Below are 12,244 nucleotides of genomic sequence, written 5' to 3'. Positions count from 1 at the left end.
GCGAGTGTTTTTTTATGTTATTATACAGTAAGGTGAGCACTTTCTCTGGAGAACCGTAAGGTGAGCATTTATGGATGGTTGACGAAAACAAGCTCGGGCTGTAGGTGAGAAAGTGCGATACCGCTGATGTTCTGGAAAGTTTGGGTTTATTTTCTTTATTACGTCTGGTAATGACTTATTGCACTTTTCTGAATCATTAGCATGCATTCACTCATGTGACTGTAATACTCGTGAGACGTAATTAAATTCTTCTAACACTGAGGATTATAATTGTATGGATTTCCAGCAAATGAGGTATTTTTTTGCAAAGAGCAATATCTACAGTGAGCAGTAAAAAATCATTTTCAAAACATTGTGGACTAAATTTGAAAACGGTTGCAGCATTCTCGCTTCAAAATCTGTGTTTCTAACAGAAAACGCATCATGGATGAGCTATATTGTGTTCGCCTTAGGCTGGTCATTGTTGTTGTTACCAGGTGAATGTCTGTTGCTGCGCTCGGTCCCTCCCCTCGACGTCTCCTGCAGGAAGAGGCGTGGCTTACAGAGCGACAGGAGTATTCTGCGGTATTCCCTACGGAAGTTCTGATTGAGCAGTCCGTACACTACGGCGTTCAGGCAGGAGTTGAAGTACGCCATGAAATAACTCACCACAAACAGCCAATCGGGGACCATGGGCGCAACACGGGGCGGGTCCACCGCTACAGCCAGGCCAATCAGATTCAACGGCGCCCAGCAGACGGCAAACAGCACAAAGACGACGAACATGGTCAGGAAGTGGCGCAGCTCGCTCGGACGCAGCCGTGGCCTGGCGTCGCTGGTGACCCGCCTCCTCACGCGCAGCACCAGCACCCAAATCCTCAGGTAGCAGAAGGTAACCACGCCGATGGGAAGCAGGAAATGCACGGTCACCACGGCGATTGTGTAACTTGCGCTCGTCGTCTGACTAAACGTGCACGAATAAACCCGGGGGTCATACGTCAATGAGCCCAGCGCCAGGTTCGGGAGGATGGCGAGGGCGGTGCAGACCCACACCAGCGTCAGCAGCGCAAGGGTTCCCCCGCGTCCATAGACTCTCTCGTATGTGTTGGTCTGACAGATGAAGCAGTAGCGGTTGATGGCGATGGCGGTGATGTTGAAGATGGAACCGATGACACTCGCACCCATCAGGAAACCGCTCACCTTGCATTCCATCTCATCCGGCAACCAACCCGCATGCAGCATGCCGTGCAAAACCAGAGGGTACGGATAGCAAACCACAAGGAGGTCGGCGAAAGCCAGGCTCACCACGAATGCATTACCTGCAAGACACAGAGAGAAAAGAAAGTCAAAAACAATGTGCAAGGAGAGTAAAATAAACGGTATATTGATAAAACATTACTTTGTTGAAGTTGGAATTACAAACTGACAGTCTGAATTTTTGACAGGTCCAATGCCATCCTCTTGGCAAACATTTAAAAGCAAATGAAATGCTAGTATCACAATATTCTAAACCCGGGGCCTACGCAAGGATTTAATTATGGTGCTTGCATAAGCAAAAATCAGCAGGAACGTTCATATTTATAAAAACGGTCTTTGATGTGGAAAAGTGCTCAGCATCACGTCAGGGTCTGAGCAGACGTACGCACTTTTGCTTGTCCGAGTGCTGCAAGTTTTTGGAAATATAAGCCATTCTTGCCACTTGTAAAGGACTTGGACGTCGACAGGTTCTCTTTCATAGGCTTTAGCAACGACATTACTTAGTTAAAATCATCTATAGAATTTACAATATTCAGTTAAACTTTTTTTTGTAAATTCGTAAAAATGTTATATAATATTATATATAAATAAAAGAACCTGAACTTTAACATATTATTAAAAATGGAACTAAGAAATGGAAACCCTAAACAGAACTTAGTAGTAAAAAAGGTAAATGCAACGCAAGGCAGTAAAGCTAGTAAAAGCACAAAATGGAAAAATGATTATCTTCTATATTATTATCTGCATCTGCTCTAGAATGGATCTTAAATGTCCTTTTTTAACAAAAATCTACTGGAATCGAGAACACGTTACGCAAGGCGGATAAATAATAAAGGAATAAAGAACTGAACCGTAGTTGACATTGCGTGTTTGTACGTGTGTAAGAGTGGGTAAGGACATGGGGTTAGAAGCTGTAGTGAAGTTCACACCAAGTTCAGACCCATTAGACTGAATGTTGTGCTCATGACACTGAAGCGGATACGATTGCGTGTTTGTGGCCGGTTGCACCAGTCGCGTGCTGTGTGTGTTTGTGTTTATGTGTTGTTTTGTTGGAAGGTAAGATTGTTCATTTTCAGGTCAGGTCGTATTACCATTTACCGAGCGTGTACCGCCGACTCCAGCCAAAGATGAGCACACAGACACACATTTCTTGGACTAATGTGTTACAGACGTCAAATAGGTGGTAATGGATCCATACATTGAGTCATCAAGAAAAGATAAATTGATCATTTAAGATGAATGTTACTCTTCTACACGACATGCTCTATCATCCACCCATTTCTCATTTTGTCTTTTTCTTCTGGGTCGGTCAACGTCTGCTCTAACTTTCTCTGTCGATACCTCCAGCCGTATCAGAATTCTTCTCTTTTTCTCTCACACCTTAATTCACTTCGCCTCTTTTTCACTCTTTTCTCGCAAGAAGATTAAAAGGAAAGACAAAAGTACCTCCAGAGCTGGGCTTTAAAATGTTTGAATTGGATCATCGAAAGCACTTTGAACAGAGAAATTAGGTGTAATCTAATGACCAGACGTCAGCTCAGAATATATTTATCTCTGAACACACACACAGAGTTCAGTTTAACCGCAACTTTGTGTTTGGAAATGAATGTTCACAATGTTGTTTTTCACTAAAATATGTATATTATTTCCGACACAGAATGTAAATAAACCTGAGATTGTATCACTTTATAAATCATCAGACGTGAGTGTCTGATGATTTATGTGTCTGACACAAAATGTGATTCCTCCCGTGGTTTTAAAAAACGACTGTTCAACAGAGTTAACAAAACAAAGAAACATACAAAATCAGCTTCGGTAGAGAACCACACAGATACACATTTGTGCTCATTAGCCCTCATCACTGGCACATGCTGACGTGAGGGATGAGGATTCAGGAGCTTGTGCCAGGTACACAGATGCTACCTGCAGGATTCCAGGCTTTGACATTTGCAACAACATATAATTTAACAAACAGATGAGTTGGTGAATCACTGCACACACACATTCATTGACTCTCACTTTAGCATTTAGTTTTTTTCTTTAAGTATTGTATGCAGTATATCACTTCTCGTATGGGAAATCATAGATTTGACATTTTTTCCTATAGACAAAACTTGGCCGATAGTTTTAAAACAGAAAATCATCAGTGCTGATGTATCCTGTCAATCAAAAGAGGAAAGTGCAACGAATTTGTGTTCTATATGTAGAAAATCAGTTTCATTATATGAATAATAACATTCAGAAAGCGCGGCAATATGAATAAAATCTTCAGGATTGGCAGATATAACTCGGAGATATCACGTTGGAGAAATTTAGTAACTGTGCATCTATAGACAAAACAAATGACAAATAAGATCTGATGAATATTTCCGTTGTTCATTTTGGACACAACGGGGTCAGAATCAAATAACTTCACTGTGAAAAAAATTATCAGCTGCCTTAATTTAAGTTGAATTGACTCATAAAGCTAATTCGATTTAACGTAAACATCTTATCTGTTTTGGTTTTCAAGTCGTTTTGTACAACCCTTAATTGATCTGCACAATATATGGGCTTATCACTAATATTATCCACATCTATTTTTATACATCTGGGGCGGTTTCCCCAGGAGGAAAATTAAGAATTAAATTAAGATATTTAAACATTTATATTTTTAAACATTACTGTGTGCATCTTGAGCGAATACAATTGCATTGATATATTTTAAGACATGACAGTGAGTTGTTTTCCATCATGACACATCTAACATTTAAGTTGGTCTGGGACTCGGCTTAGCCCATGTCCGGGAAACCGTCCCATAAACTATTGCGCATTTTTATTTCTCCTACAAAAATGTATTTTACAGGAAACCAAAACACTTAAATGAGACATAACTGCCAACTTAAAAAGGTACAAAAGCAATATATATTATTCTTGGTTCTTTTGACGTAGACTTTCAAGTAAGAAACGATGTTCAAACGTCACAAACGAGCAAATAGTTTTAATAATTTGTAAAAAACATGTCATATATATTATTCATTCATTTTTGTGTAATATTAAACTGCCCATCTCAAAATGATCTGCAACATCCGGGTTACAAGGTGTTATTAGTTTTGAGCGGTTGTTATTTGAAAAGAATCGAGCATCCAAATGAGCCATGTAATAATGTATTAGAACAGAACTTAACTTCAGGACTTAAGCCTTGTTTTTTTCTACTCGTGAAATAAACGGCATTATAAATGAATCTTAAAGAAAAATCATATAAAGGAAAGATGTCAAGTCTCCTGAGTTATGAAAGACCCTCCGGGCACAGTTTTCTAACAAGTCTTTCGCCCTCTCGAACACATACACGCCTTTAATTAACAATCGCATAAAAAAGAAACATGCTACACGCACACCGCTCATTAATGACAGCGAGGAACGCTTGTGCTTACTCAACATGAGCGCTAATTAAATCTCTAATGACCCAAGACTAACAAGGTCTTCACAAACCAATCACTCTGTCGTAGGGTATAAACACCCTGAGGTATAGTGCACTAACACGCTAGCTAGTCCAATAGTGTGTGTTTAAGATAATGAACTCTAAAGTGGCCTGTGTTGTAGCCGCTCTGCAGATGAAAATCCCCTGAGACTTGTAATCTCACTTGGCCCTGTATCTGAGGATATTTAAGTGTGTGTGAAAGTGGATGTGTGTGTATAAAGAATCAGCTTTGTGGGGTAATTACTCGAGGCGCTGACACAGTCACACACACGCATGCGGAAAGCGCATATTTGATCTCTGTCAGCTATGGGTCGCATTACAGTGTGCGTCGCTGACGTGGCCGGTCTTCGTTAACACTGATGCTAGTTTGGAATGACCTTTACTACCCTGACTTTCTGTGGTTCTGTGAACCCGCCCATTACTTTTATAATTCCTGAACTCTGACCTCTACATCTGACGCTCTTCCATGTAATCGAGAAAAAAATCAAGAATACAATTTTAAGCCTGAACAGGAATTCAACGCAAAGACATTTTAGAAGTAACACGCACGTGAGCTTAAAGGGATGGGTCACCTCATCATTCACTCCAAACCTGTATTCATTTCACAAAGGAAGATATTTGGAAGAATGTCAGTAGCCACAAATAGAATTACCCCCATAGTATTTATTTTCCTACTATGGCAGTAAATAGAGGATGAGATCTGTTTGGTCACCGACATGCTTCCGAATATCTTCCTTTGTGTTTAGCAGAACAAAGAAATGAATACAGGTTTGGAGTAAACGATGACAGAATTTTCAACTATCCCTTTAAAGTTCTGGTGTTTGCTCGCTACCGTGCATGAAGAATTAAAATGCTTCAATTTTTTTCTCTCCAAGTCATAATTGGGATCAATGGTAATGAGATCAAAGTTGAAAGTGTTTGAAGTTGCACGCAATGTGGTAACGCTGTAGCTTTGCGTTGCATTGGGGAATTGTGACACAAAACGTGTGATAAGGCGTTTGCAACCCATTTGTTTTTACTCTGAGAGATTATACAGCTGCAAACTTGTGATGGAGAATTGGAGTAGTGCTGTCATAGGATACAATTCTATCCAGAAACAAGACCAGCACAACATGTAAAACCTTTAAGAAACCTTTAGATAACATGTTTGATGTCGTTTACATTGACTCTATCCAAATTGTATCCATCAATTCACTCAAATGAACCGTATCTGTAAGTTAGACTAAATATATCTTTTGATTTGTCAAAGTACCGTATTTGGTCTCATTGACAGAATTTTCTTGCATTATGAGAGCTGCGAGAACGCCCTAACATGCAGTCCCGCCCTGCGATTTGCTCCCATCTAGTAACAGCTCAAGCCAGGCATACAAAGAACCCCAAAATGTCATCACATCAGTACACTCCAATACTTGTGTGTTTCCTTAATGAAAATGAATCACCACTGGTCAAAGTGAAGGTTCAGTCAAGTGTGACAGACGCGTACACACATCGCTTCTCACATGCCCTTTGAGCATCTAAGCGTGTTTACAGAACACAAGCAAGCTCATCACTCTGTTAAATAAGATGCTGAATGTCACCTTGTGGCATACGCACACACACACACACACACACACGAGTGAAAGTACACAACAAGTGTGGTTTGGATTCACAGATCAAATCCAAACGTTTCCATCATGTTTCTGTCTGTGTTTCTTCCTGCATCTTTGTTTTAAATAAAAGCTGGAATGCAGGGTTCTGATGGCAAACGGGCACATTGCGGTGGTTTACCATGGCTTAGTTAAAACAGTTATGCGATGATGCCACCTGCACATTTCAAGATGTCAAAAAGACATGCATAAGAAATGATCAATCTGCTCTCTCTCTTGCTCACATTCTCCGCCACATTACAGATGATCATTACAGAATAGACTTATCAAACTCTGACATAATAACACAGCGCTGTTGAATCATGTGACGTCCTGTCTGTTTGGAGATATTGCAGTTCAGCTCTGTTTACCCACTCTGTCATTTTCCCGTCTTATTCCCATCGACAGCTTTTCCCGTGCTCAACTGAGCAGCGATGAGATGAAATCTAGTCACACTGTTTCTGTCATCAACCCAAATACGTGTTTTAGCCCCATCGATCTGTGAAATCACATAAGACTAGAACAGTCACATTATTTGGACTTTCTTGCAGACAATTTCTGCATTTTGGACACAAATTATTTGCCGGGAAACAATAGGATATTTAAAAGCACCGCTCATAATCTCCCCTCCTCTCTGTCTCCGTCTGTCTTGTTGTCATTGTAGTTTAACTTATTTTAATTATTTCGCTTCTCTTTTGCCTTCTTTTGTTTCTGCCTTTTTTCCGCGAGTGTCTAAAATGAATTCCAATTATCACAATATAAAGCACAGCCAATCCTAAACAGGGAAATGTTGCCTGAGCCTAATATGAACAAATGCAAATGAAAAGTCATAAACCGAAAGCATATGGTGCTTTATATTACTGAACGAGGCGATCCAGTAAAATGACCTTTCGGAATTAGCTGGAATTGCTTGGCGTTTTTACTTTATCAAGCAAACGCACGCAAGCAAGTTCACATGCTGAAAGAAAGACTGAATGGGTCATTCGAACATGCAGTATACACACGGTCACTCATTCAAATGTGTTGTTTGTGGTTTTACCTTAAAGCATCTCCCTCAGGAGTAGACATCGCTCACAAGCTCATATTCTCTCTTTCCAAAGGTCTGTAATATATCACTATCAGTTGGCCTCGAGTGCCCTGTTATTATTCTCAGGTTTTGAGGCTCTCCGTCTGTCTTTGATACCTGGGATTGTTACGTAACGTCAAACCATATTGTGTCCTTTAAACATATATGATCTCAAGTCTTGCTTTGAATGCTCAGCTGTTTTGAATGAATGATTGTGCTTTTCTTGAACTCTATATAAAAGACAGATTAATGAAACGATTACTCATGCTCGAAAGAATTAAAAGAAGAAAGATTAAGAGAAGGGTTCAGCGATTTTAAGAAGCTGTTAGAAATGATGTTAAATAGATGAATTAGGCATTAACTACATATTAGTGTTCAAATAGCCTTTTGTCAGATGAGTCAAAAATATATTTTTTAATCCTTACGAGACTCATGATTCATGCGCAAGCTGCACGTGAACAGAATAGTCGCTCGCCATCGGTGTGAATGAAGCACTACTTGATTCTTAAATGTCTCAGTCTGGCACGGGGAGCTTTCAACAGTATTAATGAAACACGAGTCACACACGAGCTTAATCCTCGATGTCATCAGTCAAAGAAAAGCACTCGCTGTATCAAGACGCGCGCGTCAGACGTCGTTTTTACTATCTCGAGCTATAAGCGACTCGTTTTCAAGTTCAAAGTACTTTACACGCGTTTTGCACCATTGCGGTGCGTTTTGTCCAGCTGTTTGAGCGCACGAACCGTCCCTGCGGGAACAGTCACCCCGGCACACACACACCCGGAGGTAAACGAGAAAGAAAACGCATGCACGTGCATCCCTTATTTTCAGTTCGGAACAAAGCGCGCGCGCACTCACCGGCGTTTCTCAGTTTCCTGTTTCTGAGCACCGAGATGATGACCAGCACGTTCCCGAGCACATCCACCACGCTCGTGAAGATCAGCACGCTGGCCAGCGCCGTAACAACCCATGTTGGCCGCGCGCCCGCCCCGTTACCCCACGCGCGACCCTGCCCGATATCCGTCCGGTTCCGGATGAGGGAGGCATTCTCGGGCATGTCGAATAAACTTCACCCTCCAGCACCAAAACGCTCGGTATCTCTCTCACGGGGCTTTTTCCATCGTCGTCCTCACGCACGAGCCTTAAGGTTTGGAATCTCGGCAGCCGGTTTGGTTTCCTCATAAAAACACACCCGCGCTTCTGCTCCTGGCGGATGAGAAATATGCTAAACTTTGTAATGAATGTCCGCCAGTTTTTCTTCACGTCGCGCGCTCATTTAAAAGTCACTCTGGGTGACAGCGCGAGCTGTTCTCGAGCTCCTGAGCGACGCGCGTCAATGTCACGCGCTCCGGTATTTCCCATTGATCGATGAACTGGAAGAACGCGCGGGCGTCGGTCACTCCCCCCTCCTCGAATTCTTCCTCTTCTTTTGCGTTGACGGTTACCGGGTAATCCGAAACACCCCCTTAAAGTCAGTCAGACCTGTTTATTTATTCATTTAGCGGTGTCGGTGGGAACGAAATCCGAATAGCGGTCTCCCATTTCACCCAGATGCCAAGAGTGCGTAAAATGTTAATAAATGGTATATATCATTACACCAGTTTGTCTTTTAGAGAAATCTTCAAGTTTGTATTCAGAGAATTTACGTTTCCCAAGAGTTGCTGGTGAAATGAAATTTATAGATGAAGATTTAAATGGCAGTAATTCTGTTTTTTCCCGCTCCGATAAGCGATTCCCTCAGCGAGTCTGCTCGCGATCCACGGGGAGCGCTTCCCGCCTGGCGCGCGTGCAGTTTCCGGTCTTGACGGACACGGAGAGACTCTCTTAACTCCCGAAACCCCTGTGCGCGCGAGTTGCGGAGACCCCTCGTGAGTCTGCTCTGTGAGTGCGCAGGTGCACGTGAGGGTGTTATTCTAAACAGTTTGCATTTGGTCTCGGGGGTCAGTTTGCTAGAAAATAAAAATGTAGGCTACTATAGACTAAAGAATATTAACGAGAAATACGACTTTAAATGTAAATAAACAACAACTGAGTGATAAAGGCCTGGAGACAAAAATGACCAAATAGTCACTGTTATATATTACTGGATAAATATTAGATACATCATTTGCTTTCTCTGACTAATGTGTCAAACGTGGTCATTTATGATTATAATTAATTTGAAATGAAAGCTTTCTTTCCTAAAAGCGCAGTGAACCATAGCTTAGAATAAATGGTGATTTCTCCTAAAACTGCAAGAAAAACGTTGCTTTTAGCGTCACAACCAACCCAACAGAACCATTTGCTCAACCAGAGTTTGCGCACCAACAGAACTTCAGCTCCATTCAGTGCCAAAAGTAAAAAACACGCCTTTACCTCTAACTTGAACTTCCAAGCCTCTAGCCTATAAAGGCAGACGACTTATCTTACTCCCATCATGCAAACATGTGGAAGTCAATATGTGAGAGGATGAACATACATTTAAGAGACCAAGGGTTTACATCCCTGTGCAAAGCTGTGGCCTTTCCACCCCAGAGAGCTCTGCTGGTCTGCTTCCCTTCTGCCCGAGACATGCACATACACAGAGATTATCCGAGCTTAACACAACCTCGTCTATTTCGTCTCGGCTTGAAAGAGGTTCCAGAATATCATTAACTCTTGCTAAACCACATCACAGACTCGCGCCTATAAATGTTCACTCGGCGGGGTTAAATCAAATCTTTGCGTTTGTGATAAAATATTAAAAACGCACAATTGCGCCAGGTCCCGGCAACGCATGGACTGCAATAAATGCGCACGTATGATTTCAAGAAATGTAATAGTTTATTTAATGCTTTGAGTTTTATACTAACGAGTAAAAAATGACAATGCGTGTGGAGAACGTGAAATGAATCCAAAGTGACACGCATAAATATCCCCAAGCTTTTTACGGATGTCACAGTGAGAACCTGAATGAAACCAGATTAACCACCGAGCGCACGTTCCGTGTCTTTTTTCAGATACAGAAGAGAACTGTTGGTGATGTTCGCAGAAGCGTGCGAGGCTTTATCTCTGCTAGCCAGCAGCGGCATGCACCACGCACATTACATCAGCATCAGTTTTTTTGGATCCATCGCATCCATCCGGTTCGACAACAACAGATAACACCCTGCTTACTTCAATCAGTCCAACGCGAGGTGTTTGAACGATGAGTTATTTTCTCTTTTACACCCACCTGGAATAAAGGAGGCGTTTACCGCACGGAAACCAAACTGCAACTTGTTGGTCGGGTGCGCGCTTGGGTACGCGCTGATTGTGTGAGCGCACGGCTCTTTAGGGGATCGGGTTATGTAAGCGAGAGTCTGGTTTCTCCTGTAGAGAGAGAGAGAGAGAGAGAGAGGGTGGGGGGACTGTCTTTGATGTCACACAGTAGGAAACCCTCCTGAGACCGGCGGTGTCGCCACTGTCTGTGTGCATTTGAGTTTAATTTGCAGTGCGTGTGAAATAACTCACGTGTTTGTGCGACGTTGGTGTATGTGTGGCACCGTTTTATAGGACAATCTTCAGTAAAAGTGAGGAAAAATTATCATTTGGTTATCATTCACCCCCCAGAAAGGTGTGTACATCACAACTAAATGTGACTGAATGTCATCGAGTTGGAATTATAGAACAATTATTTTTGGTGGAAACATGTTCAGATGTCCAGAAACCTTCATGTAAAATGATATTGATAAAACACACAATGTCCAAAATAATGTTCCAAAGAAATCCGATTTATTTTGCTTGCTTCCTGTTTGGGTTAAATAGTAGATAAAAACACCAATAAGACTCAGCAATCAAATGTAAAGGAAATATATACAAAAGCGTAAGTTTTGTGCAACTATATTATTTTAAATTCCTATAATTTGCATATAACAGAAGGGATGAATATTAATAAATAGTTGTGATGAATTAATTCTGTGTTTACTCTGCTAGGACAATTGACAAAAACAACTTCCAACAGCAAAAGTTTGTTAAAACTAAAAGAGCTCTTGCATCGCTTGTTTGCCGGTGCCACAACGTTTAACATTTCATATCTGATACGATGACATTCATATTTGAATTATGCAAATACACGTTGATGCTGCTGCACCTCGGAAAACCTTTACCCTCCCTGATCATTGTCAAACTGACATGTAAACCGTCTGCTCTGCTCCGCGCTGTCACATGCCGGCTTCATTATCGGCTTTAAACATCCTACATCCTCAATCTTTCATGTCACATTAATCTTTCATTGATGCTCCAGTGATTCTGAGATGTTAAACCGAGCTGAAGTCATGTACACTCACTATCACATGGGTACAACGTAATCTATCCAGTAAAAAAAGAATATTCGAATGAATCAAAAACAAAAATGTTCAGGACAGATAACTGAAGTTTAAAAGACATTGTGGTATTTGATGTCTTGTACTTTTGAAGTCAGTTCATGCATCAGTACTCTGGTTGAGTGTCGTATGTCAATCACAAAATACAGCGAACGAGATCGATGGAGACAAGAGAGTATGTAATGAATTAGAGAATGAAATCGGTAGAGAAAGAACGAAAGGAAAGGCTGACGCACGCCTAAACTAAAGAGCTATCTCGGGGTGCCAGCTCTATCCGTCTCCAGATGGAGTTGTTGTGTCAATTTGGAGTCCATTGTTAAATCAGTTTAGATCCACCGATCCAGCGCAAACACGAACTGTAGATACAGACGTCTGCTTTCTCTGACAGTAGGGAAAAATAATCTGGGTTAAGACAAAGACCAAGTGTGTGTGCAGTAAACCGGCTCGTCACCTACTTGAGACCTGGTGGAGGCATTTGGATGCCTTGGGTCATCAATACGCTCAACGAAATGACGATATTTATTTGTTTCACTGT

General features: G+C 41.5%; 1 protein-coding gene across 1 annotated transcript; it reads right to left on the bottom strand.

The window, feature by feature from the left end:
* Positions 1–432: 432 nt before the first annotated feature.
* mtnr1ba (melatonin receptor type 1Ba) lies at positions 433–8,444 on the bottom strand (the record flags this gene model as incomplete). Its single annotated transcript, XM_079480951.1, has 2 exons — positions 433–1,298; positions 8,246–8,444. 2 exons carry the CDS (start codon positions 8,442–8,444, stop codon positions 433–435), a joined length of 1,065 nt encoding a protein of 354 aa, XP_079337077.1.
* Positions 8,445–12,244: the final 3,800 nt, after the last annotated feature.

This window comes from Barbatula barbatula, assembly GCF_947034865.1.
Source record: "Barbatula barbatula genome assembly, chromosome: 19".
NCBI lineage: Eukaryota > Metazoa > Chordata > Actinopteri > Cypriniformes > Nemacheilidae > Barbatula > Barbatula barbatula.
This window is presented reverse-complemented; position numbering and strand designations above follow the sequence as displayed.